At 42.3% G+C, this 23303-nt stretch overlaps 1 protein-coding gene across 2 annotated transcripts; it reads left to right on the top strand.

Moving 5' to 3' along the window:
- Positions 1-110: 110 nt before the first annotated feature.
- On the top strand, positions 111-22764 carry gpbp1l1 (GC-rich promoter binding protein 1-like 1). Of its 2 annotated transcripts, none has more exons than XM_033650795.2 (12): positions 111-241; positions 3460-4813; positions 5322-5436; positions 9371-9500; positions 14890-15218; positions 15607-15682; positions 16911-17107; positions 18240-18383; positions 19874-20029; positions 20385-20509; positions 20612-20714; positions 22416-22764. In XM_033650795.2, the coding sequence occupies exons 3-12, from the start codon at positions 5377-5379 to the stop codon at positions 22584-22586; spliced, it is 1491 nt and encodes a 496-aa protein (XP_033506686.1). In that variant the 5' UTR covers positions 111-241; positions 3460-4813; positions 5322-5376; the 3' UTR covers positions 22587-22764. The 2 variants fall into 2 exon arrangements, with proteins under 2 accessions (XP_033506686.1, XP_033506687.1); XM_033650796.2 differs by lacking the exon at positions 111-241 and adding an exon at positions 454-500.
- Positions 22765-23303: the final 539 nt, after the last annotated feature.

Here is a 23303-nt window from a genome sequence, read left to right as displayed (position 1 = left end):
CGCTATATGTGCTATAAACTACGTGATCTGCTGATATTTTGAAAATGTTAAAAAAAATATCACGTCTTAATTCCACGCATGGACGCGTTGTTTTGTTTGAATATTAAAGTATTTATACATGGTGACATTTAATCGCGGTGGACTTTAAAAACACTGTGGGACTCCGTTGAGTTATAATCGCGGCAGATCTTGAACGTAGCATCATTGAGGCTGTTCGAATCCCTCAGTGGCAGCGCCAGTGGTAAGAAAACCCAAACAAACATCAATAGCGTATCTCTAAAGAAGTTTATCGTCGCAAACAGGTACAATCTCCTTTATGTATTCAGATTTTTGCATATACTTGAATCATTCTGTGTCGGAGGCTGTGTAGTTTAGCAGAAGGTACACGGTATCGTCATGAAACACTGCAAGTTAGCTCGCTAGCACTTAGCAAGCTGATAAATGTGTGCTGCCGCTGCTAAGGTAGCCATTTTGAAACTGTGTTGTTCCAACGAAGCCAGGTCTGTTTACCTCTATTGTATCTACGTGACAGCTGTTTAAATAGACAGTTTAAGCCACAGTGAGCATATTGAATACGTTTTTACTTTGCTTAGCCCCCTAACTGCATTAATTAATTTCAACTACCTAGCAGTATTCGTTGGTTAACGTTACTTAACTGGCTAGGTAACGCCAGCTAGTAGCTAACAAATGCTAACGTTAACCTTAGTTAACTAAGCAGAGTTAGCTAGTAGCAGAGTTAGAGCAGATCTGAAAACGTTATTAGTTAGTGATTAACTATTGAGCCTACACCGCGGCAGCGTTGCGTCTTAATTTATTCCGATGCACTTTAATCCATAACATTACTCAGCTAGTTAGCATGGTGAAACGTGCATGAAACGTTACTATGTTGAATTGGTCTGCTGCAGCGTTTGTAGACATGTGGGTTTTCCACGGTGTGATACTATTAAACGGGGTGCTTCCCCATAAATAAAGATTGTGTTGCCGTTGTTTATCTGAGTATCGTTTCACAATGGAGCAACGTTAAATGTCTGTGCTGCACATTGTAGCCCGTGTCCGTGGCAAACTCATTGATGTTGAGCTGTTACGTAATAGTTTAGTGGGAATACGTTAACGAGTCCATGGTAGCTCAGAGTTGGTGCATACAGGGATTTCATTTTGCCCAGGTGTTTAAGGATGTGTTGTTATATCGCATGGTTGAATCAAGTGCGGGACCTAACTGAAGAATGGCTGCTGGGTTTGTAAACCTCACTTTGATCCAGCAGTGCACTCACCACCAGGCCTGTTTAGATGCGCAGCAGTCTGGGGGAGAAGTACCGAGGAGGAAAGTGTTCGAGTTATTTTTACACAGTTATAAATATTTCATTTACCAAAGCCGACACAATTTTTTAAAAGAGCCAGCTTTCAGCATGAAATGGCTCTGAGATCACTGAGTCATGATTTTTCTCTCATACCTTTCAAAATGTATTTGAAGTGTCACAAGCAGCTTCTTTTGAGGCGTGAGTTGTCTCTTGAATTTGAAGCTATTTTGAGGTTTAATGATGATATTAAATGAAGGGAGAACATCTTTCATAATGTCTGACACCCCCCCTCAGTTATGTGCTGCAACACATGTAGAGAGAGATGAAGGGAAACGTCAGTTTAAGGTGAATTTCTCTGTATTCTTAATCACCAGTTTACTAGGCTGATGAAATCAAACACAACAGACCTGCAAGAAATCTGTTATAGAGAGGTGTTGATTTAACTGAATGGTTATTTTGGTGTTGTTGCATTATGTTGTATTATACTGGAGATTAGATCTTTGAGAGGATGTGCCTTCCCAGTGTTTGTTTGTGCCGCTAAACCAAAGTTCATACAGTTCAAACGCTGGATGCCCACAGATGCTCTGATAAAGGCCATTAGGCCGAAATGTGAGCACATTTGTTTGACATGGCAAGAATATAAAGTGAAATTGGGATGAGCCAACTTTGTCGCGTTGTCCTACAGAGCTGTGTGTGCGCACTACCTTCTTACCTCTGAGTATTCAACGTTGGAATTATACTGGAAGTGTTTTCTAATATTTTGATTAGTGTCTGACCAACTTGGGATTTTGAGACTCATACCAATTTTAGAGGGGGTAAATTCATGATAACCAATGTGACTTTTTGCACTGCACTATGTGGATTGTGTGCCAATTTTGCACCAGTATGACAAGGCAAAGGTACCTAGTAGACTGCTTTCCTAATGACAACTTTATCAAAGAACATTTAACATCATTATATGATGTCAACCAGTTCTAGATATGAACAAATGACCTCTCTTTGCTTTGCAGGTAGGATATTTCAGACAACTATAACACCATTTTTCGAGAAGTGTAAATCAGGGGTCCCCGACTCCTTTTCTATCTTTGAGTAAACTGACAAGCCTGACTAAGTGACATACTTTATGGATATTCAATATCATGTTCAGTGCATAACAATAACAGTACAGAACAACTGATAACCTGTAGGATTAACTTAAATATTTAACACAATAACTGGAGTACATTTGTGTAAAATGAGCTATTTGGATGAATTCTGAGCAGATTATTTCTTGTGAATATTTCAGAGATGAGTTTTCATAATATTTTTAGGAACTTTTTATCTTTATACAGTCATGTGTCTGGATTATGCAATTTTTTTATTTTTATTTTGACAGTCATACATCCTCGAAAAGCTCCTTTTTTGAGAAATACAGCAGTTGCCTCTCCCTTTCCTTGGCCATTGTTCTAATAGCTCCTTTGCTGTTTTAACTGTGTACTGTTTAGCAGAGATCCAAGGCTCTGTGAATATAGCTTGTGTTCAGGTCTTCACTGTGCTCTCATATTTTGAATAATAATCTAAACTTCAAAAATAAAAATTAGATTGAGTGTTCTGCACAGAATGAATAAAATACAGAAATAAAGGCTTAGTGTATATTGTCTGAAAAACTTTGCTGACAAACCTTAAAATCAAGAAGGCCTCACAACCCTTCCCCATTAAGCTTTAGCGACCCCCCAGCTTGGGAACAGTGGTCTAAGTCACCCTGAGTATCAGTTCCTGCTTTAAATGTTCCTTTAAGAAATCTTCATATTGGTGCATATCGAAAAACTGATGCCAATACTGATGTATCTGTGACAGGCCCATGTCAGGTAGGGGCTCTAATTTTGATTTAAGTTTTGTCCATCCCATTTTTAGGGTTATCTAAATATTAGAAACACTTAATACAACATAATGCAGCCTCCAAAATACACATATGGCCAACTAAACACTTACTTACTTAGTGTCAACAAAAACTGAACGTAATCATTTTCATAACCTTTTTTTCCCCATGACTTGGGTATTAATTTGTTGAAGTTCAGCTCGGTGTACTGAATAAACTGGCAACTGAGTGTAAATATGTATTTTTGTACCTGGAGATTTGCAACGCTTTTCCTAAATCAAGGCTCTTTTTTGTGTGATGCAGGTCCGGTGTGTTCCTGTGCAGATACCAGCGAACCCTCAGCAAGAAAACAGAACGCTGCACCGCTGAAACTTCACCTGTGAGAAAAAATAAACTCCTTTTAAGAAGGGAAGGAAAGACCCGCTTGACTAATTTTGGACGCATGCTATTTTTTTTCAACCGAGAAAAAGAAGTTGATTGAGCTCTCTTTCGGATTTCCTCTTGGGACGATTGTGATTGTTTTTGATGGACCCTTGTGCATCATATGACACGAAGACCCTTTTGACTTGGTGGAAGATTTTCGTTTAGCGTCTGAGCTTGCATATCTATGAAATCAGAGCTTTACCCTTTATCTGCTTCAGTCAGGAAACTGCAGATAATTAAATGGGCATCTTACAAATGTGATATTAAAACGTATAAAGATAAAGACGGCACTATAATGCATCATCCAGCAGCATCTCTATTTCACTAACCAAAACTGAAAATGACGGCGATGTAACATAGGGTTTTACTTCCTTCATTGTCATGTGACTTTGAACCTTTGAGCATTATTTTCTTCAAACTCAGACAGTCTTTTTCATCAGTTTAATGAGGTGAGCAGTGACCTCCATTGCCAATAAAAGACTGTCTCTGAACTTTTCTTTTCTGCATGCGTTTCAGTAGATCTTAAAATGATTCGGTAAAAGGTGAGTCGCCGCAAACACATACTGGCACGCAGTGTGGCAGGACATCGCCTGTCTGTCTCCCCTCATCTGGTGTCAAAGTGGAACTGCTGCACAAACTGCTGTCCATGTTACAGGGTGGACAACCTTCACAGACTGCTTCCGTACATTAATAATAAGACAACCTGGCTCTTCCTCTCAGACACATCACCTGTCAAATCATTTTTGCCATTCAGCATAAAGTCCAATCAGCTTTTGAGTCTTGATAATAAGAGCAGGTTGCTCAAATGAATTGGTGAAGGATTCACTCTGCTTGGAAAAAAAAATACCTGGATTGGAAACGTTAGCACTCAGAATTCATCAGAGACGTGACCTACACAGGAGCTGTTTGGGAATCTGGTTCAAAGAGGAGATTCAGTCCGTCATAGCGCTTCTGCTTTGAAATCTTCTTCCTGCTCGGCCAGTTCTCTGGATCGCCATTCCAGATCATTCCTGCGACCTTTTGACCCACCTCCAAGTGTTTCACCCTGGACGAAGGGATCTGCCTCTGCGTAAAGGGGCTGTGCTGTCCTGGAGGAGGTGGAGAGGGGGTCGTCGGTGCGCTACTCCCCATCTGTCAGTGCACACACTCTGTGATCAGTGCCAACAGGCCTGAGGAACCGAGCCCAGCCGGACCGAGAGAGGAGGCAGAGGACTTCAGAGCCACAGACTCTGGGGTAATGATAAAGCTTCACCTGGCCGACTTGGCCGCTGTAAACATGCACGCACTCAGTAGCTGTGAAATTAATTGCTGTAGCGTGGTCCTCTACAAGTCAACACTTTGTGGGGAGCAGGTGTTAATTTTCCACCTTGTACACATAATGGTTTTAAAGTTAAAATGAGAAGTTGAGCATGAAGAGATTTATAAATTTATCACATTCACACATTGTAAAAATAATACTTGTATTATGTAGCACAAGATATTTTCCATCCAGGCTGTCAACCAGTTATCAGCTTCACAGGCACAGCTGCAGCAAGTCGAGCTTTGTTGTTTTCTGCTAAGAATAGGACTCTTTTTGGCTCTTGAGGGAGACCTTTATGCGGTGAATTTCTAAATAGCTGGTAGAGCAAACACCTGAGAGAAATGACATGAAATCAAAGATGGATGGGTGTGTGAGGGGATTTGACTTATGTGTCTGCTGAATTTGAAAAGATGTCATTCCTGCTGTCTGTTTCTTCTGTCAGATCCTGGCCATGAGGTTTGATGCCTCGATCCACTGACCGGAAACACTGGACCTAAATGGCGCAGCATGACTTTGTCCCTGCCTGGCTTAACTTCTCCACGCCCCAGCCTGCCAAGGTGTGTATGTGTGCGTTTGTGTGCGTGTGTGTGCTGTATGTATTTGAGTGAGTGCCAGTTGATCACAGGAAGAAAATGGTGATTGAGACAGACAGAGCTTGAAATTATAACTGTCAGTGTCACTTCTCCAGCACCTGATGCAAATGTGCGTCTGTAAACCTGAGTGTGTGCGTTTGCGTGTAGTCAGCGACGAGTCACCCTTGGGCACTGACAGCGCAGCCAGTGCATGGTTCAGCAGAGGGTCACCCAGACATTGTGTACGCTCATGAAACAGACTGACTGATGGAAGAAAAGAAAATATATTAATAACATCAAATTACAACTCAGTGTTCTGGCAGAGGATTTTTTATGGAGGAGTGTTGTGATTTTTTATTATTTTTTTTTCCATCCCAGCAGCACTCACTATACATTGGTGTTTCTAAGAGGGAAAAATTACAGATCGAATTCCTGGAAGGACTGATTTTAGGTGCTCAGGGTGGAGACAGATCTGTATGAATTATATATCACGGGTGACTAGTGGTTTTGGTTATTCTAATATGACTATGTTTAACCCTTTTGAAACCTGGAGCGACATCACTTTTCTTTTTTTGTTTAAAGATTTTTTTGGGGGCATTTGCCTTTAATGGACAGGACAGGTAAGTTTGAGAGGGAGGGAGGGAGGGAGGGAGAGGGAGGGAGGGAGAGGGAGAGGGAGAGAGAGAGAGGGAGAGAGAGAGAGGGAGAGAGAGAGGGAGAGAGAGAGAGGGAGAGAGAGAGAGAGAGAGAGAGAGAGAGAGAGAGAGAGAGAGAGAGAGAGAGAGAGAGAGAGATATGACATGCAGCAAAGGGCCACAGGCTGGACTCGAACCCGGGCCGCTGTGGCAACAGCCTTGTATATGGGGCGCCTGCTCTACCCACTAAGTCACCAACACCCTGACATCAATAATTTTTATTTATTTTTTAGATTTTTTAAAAATAAATTTTAAGCACTTTTTCCACGTCATTGCCTTGTTTTGTTTTTACCTTTCTTTCTTTCTTTCTTAACTAATTTTATTGTTTTTAATTTTTGTGTTTTTACTCATTTCTTATAATTTTTTTTTTTTTTTTTTTTTTGGGTCATTTCTTCCTTCGTTGCTCACTGCCCTTCTTACCATGTTTTTGAGAGGAAATTAAGCCAATCTGCTCAGGTTTCAAAGGGTTAAATAAACGCTGCCTTGCCAAAAGCTGAAGTGATGGAGTTTTCTGAAACTACTTAGTTTGACTGCTGTGGACAACAAACACTCAAGTCAAGTCAAACTTTATTTATAAAGCACATTTAAAAACAACCTCAGCTGACCAAAGTGCTGTACAGTTATTGAAATATAAAATAATCATACACAAATATCATAATAAATAAAACAAAGGAAATCGTAAGAGCTCAATTTAAAAAACTAAAATTAGAATAAAAAAGGAAATAAAAGAGTAAAAGCCAAGGATTCTCGCCTAGTTGGGACTGAATGCCAAGGAGAAAAGATGGGTTTTCAGTAATGTTTTAAAGTGCTCAACAGACTGTACGGAGGCCAGTCAAGATATTTTTTAACTAGTGGGAATAGTCTAAATTGAGCTACATAGAGCATTAACCGTTGCTTTGTTTAACGTCAGCTGTCAAACAGGTGATTTTAGTGGCAAAGCTTTCATGCAGAGCAGCGCAACAAGTGAAGCCATAGTTCTCTCTCAACCTCTCTGTTTCTCCCCCTCACTGCACACTGCTGCTGCCGCCAAACACCATATGCCATAAACAACAGCAAGACGCATTATTAGACTGTTTATTTATGTAATTTGCATAAGTTATGAGCGCTTGTTTCATTTCAGCTCAGTGTTAGAGTGTCTTGCGTTTTGCTTTCATCTATGGTGCACTGTGTTTTACTGCGCTGCTCGGAGGAGAGACAGGCAGCAGTGCTGAGCTTACGACAACCACACTCACCACACCGGAGTCATTTATTAATGTAGCCTAATATACAAAAGATGTACATAAAAAATAAACACAAAGCGATCAGCCATTAACACTGTAGAATACCTTCTTAAATGGCCAGAGAAATTCCCGTGAGACAGCAACAAGACCAAAAAGATAAGAGGGTTTATTGCTTTATACTTTATTTTAGAAGGAATAAAACAAGATTAACTTAACACTGAAGCTATGTTCTCTGTCTAACAGTTGTAATGAGTTAAATAAGTTTCTGCAATCGATATTACATCTTACATAATTTATGGTGTTTTCCTAATATAGGAAAATAACAAGCAGACAGCACAAAGTATGTTAAGCATTATAACATGGACACTAACCAATGAAATAAGGGGGAGGCTGTGTGTAATTATGAGAAATGTTTGAGCCCATAAAGAAGATTTATTGAAGACTGACTGCTCAGTCTTTCTAGCGTTATCCATTCAGCAGATGTTTGTTAACAGACAAGGAAAGCTGACTGGATAACATTAATTAGCGAGCCAAGTTTTTCCTCTGGTTAGTGCTTCTCACTATGGCTGCAAGTGATGATCAGTCTGCCTGTTATTTCCTTCCTTGATGAATTGTTTTGTCAATAAAGTGAAACATACCCAGTGTAGTTCAAGTTAACGTCTGCAAATGCTATGTTTTATTTGACCAACTGTTTAAAAAATCTACAACTATTCAGTTTATTATCATTTACGACAAAGAAACACATCAAATCCTCATGTTTAAGAAGCATGAAACCAGAAAATGTTTGGCTGTTTTGCTTTTACAAACATGACAAGCGATTATTTTATGATAAAAATAGTTGCCAATTAATAGACTAATAATGGCAGCTCTATTTCTCATAAGGTCGTTTAACCAAATACCATGAGCACTGATTAGACTGTTGACAGTATGTCTTAGTTGTCCCAGACTGTCCGAACTTTATTCTCACCCACAACATCTCGGATTGACTCCAGCAGGAGAAACAGCAATTCACAGAAACAGCACCAGAGTTATTTTAATTGCTGGGCATAATTTGGGACGTGGTTGCAATTTCGGGGTCTGGAACCGAACTGTATCTGCCACATTTAGTTTGGATTGAATATTGTATGAAAATATAAATAGACACCCAAAAGAAATTGCCTCTTGAAAGACATGAAGACGATGATTGGATTGATTTGTGTCCGTCTTTAAAAAAAGGTATTGAGCGGTCTGACTGTCCGTCTGAGACTGCGAATGTGTCTCTCCTGTCCAGAGCTCAGTGTAATCTGTGAGTCAGGAAGTTGTCCAGCTATGTGGCCTGTCTGTGAAATCAAGAGTCAAGAGTCAAGAGACAGAAACAAGTGCACAGTCACTTTCCTGCTGACACATGACTTCACCTCAATGTCATTTGCCTTCAGGGATTAGTCTGGATACGCTTGCCAGTGTTGGAGCTGCAGTGTATTCTCCCACTGTAGATTTTCTGTACATCATGCCGCTGTCTGTCGTCTGTAGAAGTGATAAAAATTCCTTTGGATGACGCTCGCTGGGCCAGGCTGAAGAACACAGTCTTGTTTGATCTTTGAACCTCAGCTGACGACGAGGATGTGATTCAGATGGAAGTGAGCGTTTGCAGTCGGTGTTATGAAACACGCAGCTGTGTCAGTGCAGCGACTTTAGGATCTTATTGGCTTCCTCAGCAGCACATTTCTCATGATAAAGCATTCCAAGATTGTTTTCAGTTCCTGTGATGTCTATTCTTATCCCTAAGAATAGATCCCTACATTGACAGTTTCACTCAGAGTTATTTAAGTTCTCTGAGGGAGTCGGAGGTGAACTCGGAGTATGAAGAGGATTCCTAATTTCAGTTTCCTCACAAGGACAAAGATAAAGTGGAAAGAAAAAAAATGTCCTGAAAAATCATCTGTAATTATATGTTATGTGTCATCACACCATCTCAATGTAGAGTCCCACTTTGACTGACCTTGTCCCCTTTCTGTCCTCCTCCAGTCCCCTGCTGCCAACCTTGAGAAACAAGGTGAGCCCCACCACCACAGAGACGGCCGAACCGCTGTGAGCCGCCGCCGCCACAACTCCTCTGATGGCTTCTTTAACAACGGCTCGCTGCGTGCTCCAGCAGGTAACAGCTCAGAGCAGCTGCCCTCTTATTGTTCACCCTGTCGCTCTTATTACAGGGCTTAACTGTGTAAAGGACAGCAGCTCTATGAGCACAAAGGATGAAACCATGATGACTTTAGTAGCTGAATCTTCTAACTCTAGCGCAGCGCAGTGTCACGAAATCATTGCTAAAGAAATATTAAAAGCTTTGTTGGGAGTTGTGTGATGTCACCAAACTATATAGACGAATAAGAATGAAAACAGTGTAAGGTGTCCCACCCATCATGTGCAACAAAACCAACAGAGAGATGAAGGAGATTTAAGACACTGTCATTTACACCTAAGTACACATATTTAACTCTTAAGGCCAGACCAGAAAATTAATTACAGTTCGTCTTGGCAGCTTTATGCACCTCCAGGTCAACCTTTAATAACTGCCAAAAATAAACAACTTGTGGGATGTAGTAATGTAACTTCTGTCCAGATCCATTTAGCAAAGCTGATATATCTGTGCAGCTGCACGTAACAATCCACATTTTCAATCAGACCTCTCAGTCTTACAGGCAGAATGATGACAAGGCATAAGAGTGATGTTTGTAAATATTTATATTTATTTTTGGGGGGGTGAGTCCCTCAATGATAATTTGATGCGAGCACTCAAATATGGAAAGTTCTAAAAATGCCCATCCCTACTATCAGCTAGAGCAGAGGTTTTCAATCTCTTTGTGCCCGAGTCACGCCAATGGTCAAGCCAAAATCTCAAGGCACACCTGTCTGTATATCTGTGCACAATAGCTTCTACAGTGTGTGTTTTCACTCTTATCACGACATAAGACAATAAAAATAAGATACTGTTACACTATCTACTGTCTGCTACTCATGCTTTCAGTGGTAGGTCACCTTCACTGGTGCTTTGTTGTAATTTGCTACGTACAATAAAGCGATCCATTGTCCAGCTCACGGCTGCCAATCAGGGCTTTTGATGTTTCACACACTTAAAATTCCTATGCACAAACAGCAACAAATAGGTTCCCCGTGAAGGTTTTTTAAATTAAATTAAATTATTTTAAGCTAGAGTTTGCCTCTTCATCAGGAAATAGGTGCGCACATCATACTGATACAGTCAGTTAATAATCCATAACTTTTTGTGTAGGTCCAGTTGAATATTGTAATGAGATTGTGTGGTTATCACAAAATCCCACGGCACACCTGAATTAGCATCACAGCACACCGTCTGAGTACCATTGAGCTAGACAGACATTTTCCCGCTCCCAAAGAATGACTTTACACACCTATTATCAATGCACTTGTGAAGACAAACACCTCTTCCTAACTAGACAAGATGCGAATAAAGGCTAGTTCACATTACACAATTTTCACCCAGATATTGCGTCGCGGAGACTACTGTAATCTTTTGAGTGTTCATACCTGGCAACGTGTGTTTCTGTCTTCGGGAGTCTCGCCAACTGCGTTACGACCTGTGTGTGCACACTTCAAGATTTGTCCACCGAGCCCTCGCCGACAGAGCCCCAGATAACGCGGTGACATCACCAAACTTGGAGACGACACATCGTAAAGGCATGGATATTCTTCCCATTGTTGAATCAGACCTGCCTCCAGGGCCTGGGGCAAACACAACCCGCTCCCCGTGATCCTGTGGACACCGCCATTGTTGTTGTCGCTTGCCGGCTTGTCAGTTTTGCCAGATCTTGGGAGAGAAACAAGCAACCAGGGCTGTGGAAACAAGCCCAAAAGAAGCGACTATCATGCGTTTAAATAACTTACTAGATGGATATATACAGAGGAAGGTGATGTTTAGAGAGCAAGCCCAAATAAGCAACTCCACTTTCAAAACAAGCCCAAAGTCGCGGCTTATATGATCTGGCAAGTGACAACCCTGCAGCTTGTCCTCCTCACATTTCCTCCGTCCTCCTGCCTACTGACGTTGGATGTATCCCGCTTCTCGTTGGCTGATGCGCTATGTCAGTCGTGTCAGACTTCTCCAGTTTTCTAGCATGCCAGATATCCAGTCCCAGTCGCAGAGGTGGGGGACTTGCTTGTAGGCTTGTTCACACATGAGGACTCATTGTGGCAGACTATCTCCTCCTCCGACCCAAGGTGGCTCTCAAGATCCTCTGCGACGTCAAAATCGCGGTGAAAATTGTGTAATGTGAACTAGGCTTAACAGCAATTAAAAAGCAAACATCAGATTGTCTCAGTTTTTCCCAGTGAAGATAACCTGCCCCGTCTGCCAGGAAACAGGCTAATCGACTCATTGCTTGCAGGAAAACTGCTCACCCAGGCTCTATTTCTGTGAAACTTTGTGCACCTCGGACCTATTTTCAGAGCAACAGCAAGCCTTCCTTCGGCTTGATGAGTGGCTTAATAGGCCCCCTGAATCTTAATGTCGCTCAGAGTATATCTGGACAGTTTTTCGAGTACCCTGCCTCATAGGCTCTTCCACTCTGACCAAGATACAGCTCTCAAAAAACACTGAATACATATTGTGGTCATATTTAAAGATACTGAATGATGTGCAAAATATTATCTGTCTGTATCTGACTTGTATTTTAAAACAATAATGGTGGAACGCTGTCACTAAAGCACTGTCGAAACTTAAGATCTGTAAATGGTTTGTAAGGCAGGGGATGACTTCAGCTGCTTCCTCAATAGCTTCCACCTCAGTTTGGTGTGGTGACGCCAGCATTATAATACAAGAGTGGAAATGTATGGATAAATGCACATGTAATGACAGTGAGTGGTTGACTGACTGAATGTGGAAAAACTGAGACATATTGTTGAAAATGCACTCGTTTTTCTCAAAATACATTTCATCCTGTTCATCTTCTGCTTTGTAAATGGATGAACGTTTTCTTGTACTTCTCTAAAAGAAAAGGGAAAAGTTTGGAGGTGTTGTTATTTATAGGTGATTATGCAATGGTTTTACTCGTCCGGCCCACTTGAGATCAGATCGGGCTGTATGTGGCCCGTGAACTAAAATGACACCCCTGGGCTAGAATGCATCTAAACCACCTCCTGAGGCGTTTGATGATGAAGACAAATGCCAGAGTTGAACACTCAGTTTTTTGTCAGAGCTGGTCACAGTTAGTTGTGATTACACAAGTAGAATTAGGAGATAATAAAATGGCTTTTATCTGCTAAAAGGAGCCTTTTATGAAGCTGTCAGTATGAGGATAATGCTGGATATGTCTCTAAAAAATGAGTTATGTGATGTTCTACTAAAATATTTATGCTCGACTTTTATCGTGTGAAATTGAAGATGATGGCGAGCAGCAAACCTCTGCTGAAAGTGGATATAATTGGGGTCCCTGTAGTGGAAAAGGACATAATTGAGGCCACCTGCTTTGAAGACAGAGGTGCTGCAGCAGAGTTGCAAGCAGCAGACAGGTGGCGTTGGAGCCCTGTCTCCTTTTGGGGCTTCCGTTTACATGACATGTATCGCCTCCTGTGCTCACACTTATTCAAACCATCTGTCCGTTCTCTCTGGATTATTTGGCGTCACCAGTGTACAGATCAGCGTCTGTACACTGCACGTACACAGTGTTGCTCTGCTGATGTGTGTGCTTCGTTGTGTGAGCTAAGAAATGTGGTGCCAGTTTGTTGTTGTTCATGTCCTCCTGAAACTGAGATCCAGTGAGCTGCTGTGTTTGGTAAAATCTCGTGTTTCCATTCAGTTGTGTTGCGTCTCAGTTTCCGCAGTGTTGTTGCTCTGCATGAAGGGTTTTGTTGTGGTGATAAACAGTTATAACACCAGGATGCGTTCAGGTGCAGTGGCTAAATTCACTCCCGTGTCCAAGGAGGAATCTTGAGTTAGTTAAACTTCCTGTTTGACAGGTTCTTCACTGATTTTTCCACAGTCTCAGGGGTGTCTCACTGTGTCCCTCACCTCACGTTGCCATTGCCATGCAGAAAGGCAGCTTTATGTGTCTCTACTTGCGTTTGGTGTGCAGTGTCAGTCAGACATGTTGAATTGCAAAGGTCTCTTCTAGGGTTGCAGCTGTGTGCTATGAAACTGTATACTGTGGTACGAAAATTGACGGTCATTATACCATCAGTATTGGGAAAACAAAGAAAAGCAACTGGACAGAGAGCCTCATCTGTGTGCTCACATCTCCTTTTCCCTTGGACTTCCTGTGTGACTTTTAACACGTCCTTTGATTTAAAAAAAAAATGGTGCCACGTTTCACTCAAAGTGTTTGTTTAACCAAAACAACCCTTCTGCTTTCATTCCTTTAAGGGTGATTGTAACTGATAACTGACTGTGTAATACTGTGTACCATTACACCATAGAACGTGATATTTTCTGAGACAGTAACTACCGTGAAGATCTCAATCCTAGTATCCTGGGCACTAACTGCTGGTGTGTTTTATTGCAGGAAGTTGACAATCTGTTGACTCATTATTTGTCTCTGCACCCTGTAGACAGTAATTTTGATGGACAGAGCCATAAAAATGTCCTAAACTATGGTAACTCATCATTTTAATTGTCATTTTTTTAATGATAATAAGATGTATTTGATAGCTTTTAGATCTCATTAATTTTCAATGATTAAATACACAGAGCAAGTCTTTAGATAGGTGCATTTATAAGGGGATGTCATTGGGAACAACATCATCTTCTTATCTGCCAATAAAATGGACAAGAAAAAAAAAATCAGTCAAGCGTGACAAACAGGGTCATATTCATCAGAGTCATGAGCTCTGGGTAGTGACCAAAAGAATGAGATCGCAGATACAAGCAGCTGAATTGAGTTTCCTCCGTGGGGTGTCTGGGCTCAGCCTTAGAGATAGGGTGAGGAGCTCGGACATCCTGAGGGAGCACAGAGTAGAGCCGCTGCTCCTTCATGTTGAAAGGGGTCAGTTGAGGTGGTTTGGGCATCTGATCAGAATGCCTCCTGTGAGAGGTGTTTCAGGCACGTCCCACTGGTAGGAGGCCCTGGGGCAGACCCAGAACACACTGGAGGGATAACATATCTCATCTGGCCTGGAAACGCCTCGGGGTCCCCCAGGAGGAGCTGGAAAGTATTTGGGGTTGCTCGTTTTGTGTGCTATCTGTATTTTTTTAAGATGTCAAAAAGTGGTTGCCATTGAAGCCAAGAAGTGGTTGCCAATTTCTTAAAACTCTCACAACCTGTCAGCTGCTAATGTTGAGCATTGCATTTAGTAACTAACTGATGACAGAATTATTGATTTGCTTTGATTTCATTAGCTCATAGTCCAAGTTAGTGATCGACGTTCAGCACTGACAAAGATTAAAGTTGTTTGGATGATATATCAGAAGAGAAACCTTTATCGTCTTTCTGTCAAAGCCACACATCACTGGTATTCAGCACTTACTAAAGCATAATGACATCGTTCTTATACATCCTCTACATTTGTTCTCTCTCCAGGTGACGGATGGCAGCAGCCCTCTCTGCTTCTGAGGCATGACTCTGTGGACTCTGGGGTGGCCAAAGGAGGGCATGGTGGGCTGGCGGGGGGCTCCTGTTGGAAGGAAACACCCAGCTGGCATGGAGCGCCGCGGGGTCCCCAGGACAGCCACCACCACCAGGGACGCCACCCCAAGCGGGTAGGAGGCGACAGGGACAGGCAGGCGGGGCACCGGCAGCGCAATGGCAACTTTCATCCCCGCAAGGGCACCTCGTACCAGGACAAGTTCCCCAACGAGGAACGCAAAGACGGCAAGGACGACAAGCTGAAATTTGTGGAAGAGGACTTTGTGAGTAGATAACCTTCGCTGGGTTTTTCTAAAGCACGCCGCTGACCTCAACATAGTTCTTCAATGACAAAGCGGTTTGGATCGTTTAATAAAGAGGGTTCAGTCAGCTCTGAATATAGGCTGTGATTTTAGGGAATCAGTGGTTGTTCACACCTGACCTAAGATAAGCAGAGCAATTGACACACATTTTCATTTTACATTTTCTCCTCATATTTACCTCCTGATACAAAATCTATCATGAGTTGTATGCATCAAGACTTTCCAGTCACTGACACATCAGACTTCATCCCGTCAGCAACAACGCACTCAGATTCTTTGATGTTAGCACAACCTGAAAATACAAAATTTGAATGCCAAGGTATTTAATGCAGGTGTTTTGTCTCTTCAGCCTTCCCTCAACCCTGAAACAACTGGAAAGCCTGGGACTCAGATGCGAGCAGTGGCTCCCCATGCTGGAGTCTGGGGTAAGAGCTCCCAGTCAGGACTGGATTTAAATTCTTGAATATACAAGAGACGGTTTAAAAAGTTTAGGATCTGTTTAATAGTTTCTCATCCTCAACTTTGTAACAGTGTTAGTTTTGACGAGACTTTTAAATTCAGTTTGTTGCTTACTGAAGATTGTTGTTGATTTTAAAGTCACATTTTTGTTTTGTTGTAGTTGAGATTTAAGGCCGTTGCACACCAAGTCAGTAATTTTTGCCTGCATTTTATTGTTCTATTTGTTGTAAAAATTAACAGCATGAGGCAAAATGTTAAGACACATTTGCCCCCTCACTTCTTTTCACTAGAGTTACTTCCCTGGTTGTCACTACTCTGTGCTCAGCCTTAGAGATAGGGTAAGGAGCTCGGACATCCGGAGGGAGCTCAGAGTAGAGCCGCTGTTCCTTCGCGTCAAAAGGTGTCAGTTGAGGTGGTTTGGGCATCTGATCAGAACACCTCCTGGGCACCTAACCCCGGAGGTGTTCTAAATACGTCCCACTGGTAGGAAGCCCTGGGGCAGACCTTGAACTTGCTGGAGGGATTACATATCTCATCTGGCCTGGGAACACCTTGGGGTCCCCCAGGAGGAACTGGAAGGCGTTGCTTGAAAGAGGGATGTCGGAAGTACTTTGCTCGGCCTGCTGCCCCCACGACCCAAACTTTGATAAGCGGGTGAAAATGGATGGATGGACATTGCTTTTTGTATTTTTCCACTTCTTTTTTTCATGGTCTAGACCTGCTTTATATGAAAAATGTCCTGAGATAACTCTTGTTACTTGCACTTTATAAATGCAATTAACTCGACCTGAATTGACATTTTCTTGCTGACCTGCTGTCCACTTCTGCCCTGTTCCTCTCTCTTGGTGCAGATGTATGTGCCTTGCAGGTTACGCCCCATTTTCTTCACCACTTCAAACAGCTCTCACATAATGCAGAAAATTGAACTTGTTTGCCACTTAAATGATGAATGAAGTTTCGGGGTCAGTGTATAAACGAGTTTGACACAACCTGAGGTCATATTTATTCTTAAATGTTCAACAATTTGGGATGAAAAATATGGATTTGGTGTGTAAAGGCCTTTAGTCAGTGGAATTCAGTGTTTTAGTCATAATTTTCTCGTACATTTTAGTGATACTGTGATGGATGTTGGATGTTGGCTGTAGAAATTTAAATTTACAGCTTTGTAACATTTCATCACTGACTATGTTCCAGAAAACCCCCCGAGTGGCAAACAGATGGTGTCCAAAATGCTGGTTATCAAGAAGGTTTCCAAGGAGGACCCCAGCACAGCCTTCTCTGCGGGGTTTGCCACTGCTGGCGCCTTGCCCACCAACGGCAGCAAAACTCCCATCGCAGGCTCCAGTGTCTACAAGAACCTGGTCCCAAAGCCTGCCGTGGCCCCCACCAAAGTATGTCTTGCTGTGCTTTGTGCATTTTTTTATCGAAGGCAACCTTCTGTATTTCTCAGCCTGGACCCATATTTCACAGGTTTTTGCGTCTATGTAATGGGAATAACGTTTTTTGTAATTGCGTCCCTTTGTGATCATTCTGTGTCCCCTCTGTGAATTTGAAGGTTTTTTGCGTTTGTGAAGGCAACACAGTTTCAACTCTCGTGAAGTTTTTTTTTTCCTCAGCAGCAATTTGTTGAGTTTGAGTGTCAGGTTGGAGAATTCATCATTCGATCACTTCATGGTTAGACCAATCAGAGCTGATCAGATTGATGGATTATAGGAGCAAACTTTTTGCCGTAGTGCTGGACTGCGGGGTGAGCAGTTTCCATAGGAACGCAGCTGGTTTCATCAAAATTAGATTGGAGAATCGATGGCTAGTGCTAAAATGAAAGTGCTGTTGTTCTGAGAAGTAAAGCACTCTATTTCTATATGAATTCATGAGTGTTTAAGTTTTAGTTTTACTGCACCTTGCGTTCTGCTGCTCCGTCTGTGCCCAGAGTACGCATTGCACGCTGAGAGTGTGGGGCTTTAAATAACCATACTGTATGTGTATTCCAGCAGCGCTCAGAATGACGGGCCAGCTCCAGAAATTGTAAATCAAAATGTGGCAGCACATGCTGATATTTTGGTTGGCCACCACAAATAAATCACAAATAAATGAATGTGTGAGAAACCTTGCCTTTCTGTTAATCAGGTCTCTTTGTTGTTGTCTTCCTGCAACTCAACTTGCAGGACTTAAGAATGAGAATGAGTTTATTTATCTGTGGGGATCATTTCTGTGATAATTTCAGACACTTAAGATAACAATCAGAGCCTGTCAGAGGCCAAAACAAACAGTGGACCTACGTGACGGTGCCAGATGCCCCGAAGATTACATTCCAGACTGTTTCGTAGCTGCCAGCTGCAGCCTTCCTGCTCAATAGTAGACCAATTTCAAAAAACATTGTTCCCATCAGACACAAAAACTACCAAGGTTTCCCTTAACATAGATGAGTCTTGCATGCTGCATGTCAGTACCAGTTATGTAGGTGCTATACTGTGATGGAAACCGTCTCTCTGTTTGTGACTCATGATTCGTCCTCTTTTCCAGAGCACCCAGTGGAAATCCGGTGGTAGAGAGATCACTAAGTCTGGCCTCCACATGCCAGGCCGAGATTCAGTCTTCACCAGCCCCGTCTCTGCAGCCAAACCCAGCACCCCAGTCAGTGCACCACAGCACAACACCCCGAAAGAGGTGAGGACAGACAGTAGGGAAAGGACGGATAAATGACCTCATTCAGGGATTTTCCAACCCCAACATGATGCAGTGTGCTCAGACTCCCTGCTGACATGTAAAACTGCACAGCAATCAGACACGTAAAACTCCAGTGTAGCTCTTATGGCTGCATGCGTGACTGTGTGAGTAAATGACAGGTTTTATCTAACCATAGTAATTATGTGTTAGTGTGGTTTGTGACTGAGATGCTTTCTCATATGTGCACATGAAGTTTTCCTTTGCAGCAGTCAAAGTGCTGTCTTCTGTCCAGTGTCGTAAAATGTTATCTGTGGTCATAAACTCTGAACAGACAGCAACACTGAACATGTTTGCAACTACAGTTTGGTCCAAAATGTCTTATTACAGCATAGGGCTGGGCGATATCATGACTATGTCTGACATATTTTCAAGCAACCGTTTATATCAATATAGGGTCAAGTTGCGTTACATGACACATACCAGTGCGCATCTCTCCTCTCTCACACTCTCCACACAGCTCAACCCCACTCACTCACTCACTCACTCACTCACTCACTCACAAGTTCTCTAGCAACACTTTCTAGAGCTGTTGCCTGACGTGCACCTCCCCAGAAATGCAACTACGCTTTGCAGCGATACAGACCTCCTGTTTATTTTTGTAAGCTGAAACCATTTCCCTCAGTGGAAACAAAGCTTTATTTACTTTAATTTCACAGATAAACAATAAATTGTCAAGACAATAAAGCCTCCACAAAAATAGCATTTTAAGTCTTGTGTGTGATTTATCCTGGCTTCATTTGAGTAGAGCAAATCCCCGCTATTCGCTAGGCTAATTTATACAATGTAAAATGCCATAGGCTTGCGCTAATAATGTTAGCATGTTATATTTGTTTAGAAAACGTGTTCAGTATAAGACAGATGTTTTGTCAGTGAACCTTGTGAGCTGTAATGGAGCCAAAATTTTGTAACGTTACCTTTGTTAAATGTTGCTGTTGTCCCTGGCTTCATATGAGTAGAGGAGAAGTCTGCCAGCTGCTAGGCTAATTTATACAATGTAAAATGCCATAGATTTGTGCTAAAAACATTAGCATGTTGTATTTGTGGGGAAAATGTGTCCAGATAAAGACAAGTGCTTTGTGTGTGAATGCTGCGAGTTATAGTGAAGTGTGTGTTTGAAACTGTCGCTATTAAGCCATGTTTAATGTGTGTTTTGAATCAACTAAACCTTATGGCACTTCACAGAAACCCCGCTGCATACTGGTGTTTTGGAGGTGTAACTGTTGTGCAGCTGCATATTTAAAAAAAGGGGTGGGGTGGGGGGGGGGGATTTGGCTCTGCTTCCTCCTCTGAAAATCTTACTGTTCAAATAGATGTCATAGCTGATAAACTAGTGTCTAAGTTAAAAAAAAGAATTACATTAACATGCTTGTTTTTCTTTTCTTCTTCTCCTGCTCCCTCTTTCCCCTCCTGTGGCACCGTCACACCCGCAGCACCCTTCCAGCACGACTCCTCCCATAGACATTGCCCCGTCGAGGCTGAAGCTGATGCGGCGTGGTCCGGACCGCAAGAGTGAGTTCCTGCGAGCTCTGAAGGATGAGGGCACTGGAGAGCTGACGACAAGCAGCAGCCCGGGAACGTCGGGAGAGGTAGGCAGCAGTTTGGTTTAAGTTTCATACACCATCACGCAGGACAGCGCAGTAGTTACAGGTGATGACAGAGTTAAGAAAATGTGACCTGGTAATTCTCTGCAAGTGGAATCCAATTTTTGATTTTCATAATGTCACAGTCCCAAACAGAGGGCCACACTTTTTGTCTGCATGTAAAGGACAGTTCATACATTCAACTCCGATAAAGTGCTAAATTAAACAGCTAAATGTATTTTTAAAAAATCATCAGACATTTTGGCTTTATTTTATTACTTTGTTCTGCTTTTGACTGTGTGTCAGACTGTTGGCAGTTGGAGGAGTTTTTCTAAGTGTGTTTCTGTGTGAATATTCTCAGGGTGAAAGCAGCACCCCAGAGCCCAAAGCCTACAGCGAGGAAGTCTGCCACGAGAACGGTCTGTCCTACTCCCTCAGTGACTCAGACACCGAACACCTGTCCAGCTCCCTGGAGGCAGAGCACAGGTAGGACGCTGCTAACAGCCTTGTACACTGACAGACACACACACACACACACACTCTCTCTCACAACAATCAATTAAGCAGAAAATTGCTGTGCTTTTCCAGGTTGCTGAAGGCCATGGGCTGGCAGGAGTATCCAGAAAATGATGACAACTTCCTGCCTCTGACGGAGGATGAACTGAGAGAGTTTCAGACTAAAACTGAACAGGTGAACACTGTATAATATTATTTATAATATTGACAGCATTAAATGAGATATAATCTGAAAAAACCCTCCTGCCTACTCTATTGCCCTGAAGAATTTCTAATGGCCTTACATCACAAGAAAACCAGTCAGGGCCGCGGAGTCTCTAACAGAGCTGTCAATCATGCAATCACTGCTTGTGGACTGCGGTCAAACTGTCAAACAAGGCAGCGCTGATCTAATATGAATCAAGATTCTGTTACTGCATTGCTTATTTTTCAGTGTTTTCAGAAACACTTTTTAGTGTACTGTAATATCAGGGCCTTTCCTATTAAGATCGGCTACAAGAAGATGTAAAATAAGAAGTAAATGTTTCTTACTTCACAAAGAGTTAACAATAAAGTGGGGGTGTAGATTCTAGCTTTTATATATTCCATAAATTGACTTCAAATTCTTATAAATTTATCAGAAGAGCCATTTAATGTGAATCTTCATTTCCCAAGTTTGAGATGTTGCATCACTTCCCTCAACCACTGAGTCCAGCTTGGTGAATGAGGGTTCTTCCAGAGGAGAGGGATGGGCCTATGGGCCCAAACGACGCCAAGTGTGTCCAAATTCACACCTGTTCTTCTCTATTGATTTTCTCCGCAACCGTGCGTCATAGCGACAAGCCACGCATATCACGTGAAACAGCGGAACCGTAGCTTTCCGACAAGACCCACCACTTGGCGGTATTATGTATAACAAAGCTTTCATACAGCTTTACACACACATTACTCTTGGATGGATTACTCGCGAATGCAGGGTCACACAGAAATGCCACGCATATCGCATGAAAGCGCAGGGCCGGAGCTTTCCAGTGATACCAAATACATCATTGTGCTGTCATCCCATCACACTATAAATACAGATCAATTGTCTACAAAATAAAAACCTGACGATTATACAGATCTTCACTTCATTCCAGAGAGTCTCCCCTCTTCAGATATGGCAGAATATGTCAACTTCCAACTTGCTATGCTGAGATACATGCAAAAATGTAAGAATTTAGTCACACTGATTTGTTTTTTCATTGATATAAAAATTAATATAAAATACAGGCACATAGGAGGACATGTAATGGTGGCAAATCTGGTTAGCCCTGATTGTCCTAAAAAAAATAAGATACAGCATGTGTATGTAGCCTTTATAATGACTGTCATATGAGCTTAAAAGTAAAGGCAGTAAAAAAAGTCTACACATGATTTTATCTTTTATACTTTTCCGTATTTATCCGACTGAATATTTACAGAAGGGAAAGGTATCTGTCGACTGTGATTGGTTGTTCCTTTTACATGACACGGTGCGTGCTGCTGCGTTACAGAAGTTGAATTCGGTTCATCTTGGGCTGTGAGGGCGCTCTGGCGTTTTGAGTGCACCTGCCATGCGTCAACATTGAAAACAATTAATTTGAGGGTGCAAAATTCATCAAGTCTGTCTTATCATTCTCTCCTTGACTTGTATGTGTTGGTATGAGGCATGCGGTCATGGTGACGTATGTGCTGCTCTCACCACTGAAATTGAGGCGCCAATAACTGTCATATAGTCAGGAAGATAAGCAGCGCACTGGTATCAACAGGGGCAGCAGCAAAATGTTTGTGTCTCACAACCCCACTTTAAAAAATCCGAACTATCCCTTTAATCTCTGCTTTATTCACACACTAATTGTCCATGTCCTTTGACCAGCTGAAGAGGAATGGCATGCAGAGGAATGGGGCTCTCCCGAGGGCGCGGGGTGTGACCCTCCACTTCACCCCCTGGAGGAGTGTGGCGGAGGCGAATGTTGAGGAGGGCTCCGAGTCCGAAACCAGTAGCAGCAGCCAGACCTCTGACGACGACGACTGCATCAAATCCTAACGTGGCTTTACGGAACAAAAAAAAAAAACAACCACCAACAACAACAACAACACAACAACAGCCAACACAACATCCCAGCAAGCAATCCCCCTCTTCCTCTCATCTTTGTTTTTAGAGCACCATTTTGAATTTCTTTCGTTTTGATTTTTTTTGTTATCATTCTTGCACAAGGGAAAAACCAATCATATCCCAGTGAAGGGGGAGATTCCTGCTCCGCCAGACGTCGTTTTCCCTGCGTTTCCTCCTTCACTGCAATCCCTGCCCTCTTTGAACCCCCCCATCCCCCTACCCCCCTCCCCTTCTTCCTTTTTCTTCCTCGCTTTGTGGAACTGACGTGTTCATCAAGAAAAGAAGGGCAATGAATGCACACTTGATTCTGCTTTAAACAGACTAACTCATTTCATTGATGATGCTGATGACACATTATTAATGATATTAATAAAATTGGTTCCTGACAAGCTGATATGTTTCAATATGAATCTGGCTACTGTGGTGTTTGAGTCCATGTGGAGTTCACTTTGTGTCAGTCCGTTTTAAAATCCCACGTTGATCCCACACTGCAGCGAGTTCTTGATTCTGACAGGTAGTGAATTTTCACCTGACAAGAACAAATGCTGCACTAACATAGTTAATTATTGCTGAATGTAACTGGTGCCTACATTTTGTCCTGCTCCAAAAGGGACTGTAGTTTTAAAGGGTTAGTTCGGTGTTTTTTTA

Source organism: Epinephelus lanceolatus, chromosome 12 (genome assembly GCF_041903045.1).
Source record: "Epinephelus lanceolatus isolate andai-2023 chromosome 12, ASM4190304v1, whole genome shotgun sequence".
Lineage (NCBI taxonomy): Eukaryota > Metazoa > Chordata > Actinopteri > Perciformes > Serranidae > Epinephelus > Epinephelus lanceolatus.
Note: the sequence above shows the minus strand (reverse complement) of the source record. Positions and strands in the feature narration are given on the sequence as shown.

Bases quoted from the DNA above. Each gene is read 5' to 3' on its own strand.
- gpbp1l1 (XM_033650795.2), top strand. From the start codon at position 5,377: ATGGCGCAGCATGACTTTGTCCCTGCCTGGCTTAACTTCTCCACGCCC. The intron at 17,108-18,239 runs GTATGTCTTGCT...CCTCTTTTCCAG, and splicing joins CTGCCGTGGCCCCCACCAAA to AGCACCCAGTGGAAATCCGG. The intron at 20,715-22,415 runs GTGAACACTGTA...TCCTTTGACCAG, and splicing joins TTCAGACTAAAACTGAACAG to CTGAAGAGGAATGGCATGCA.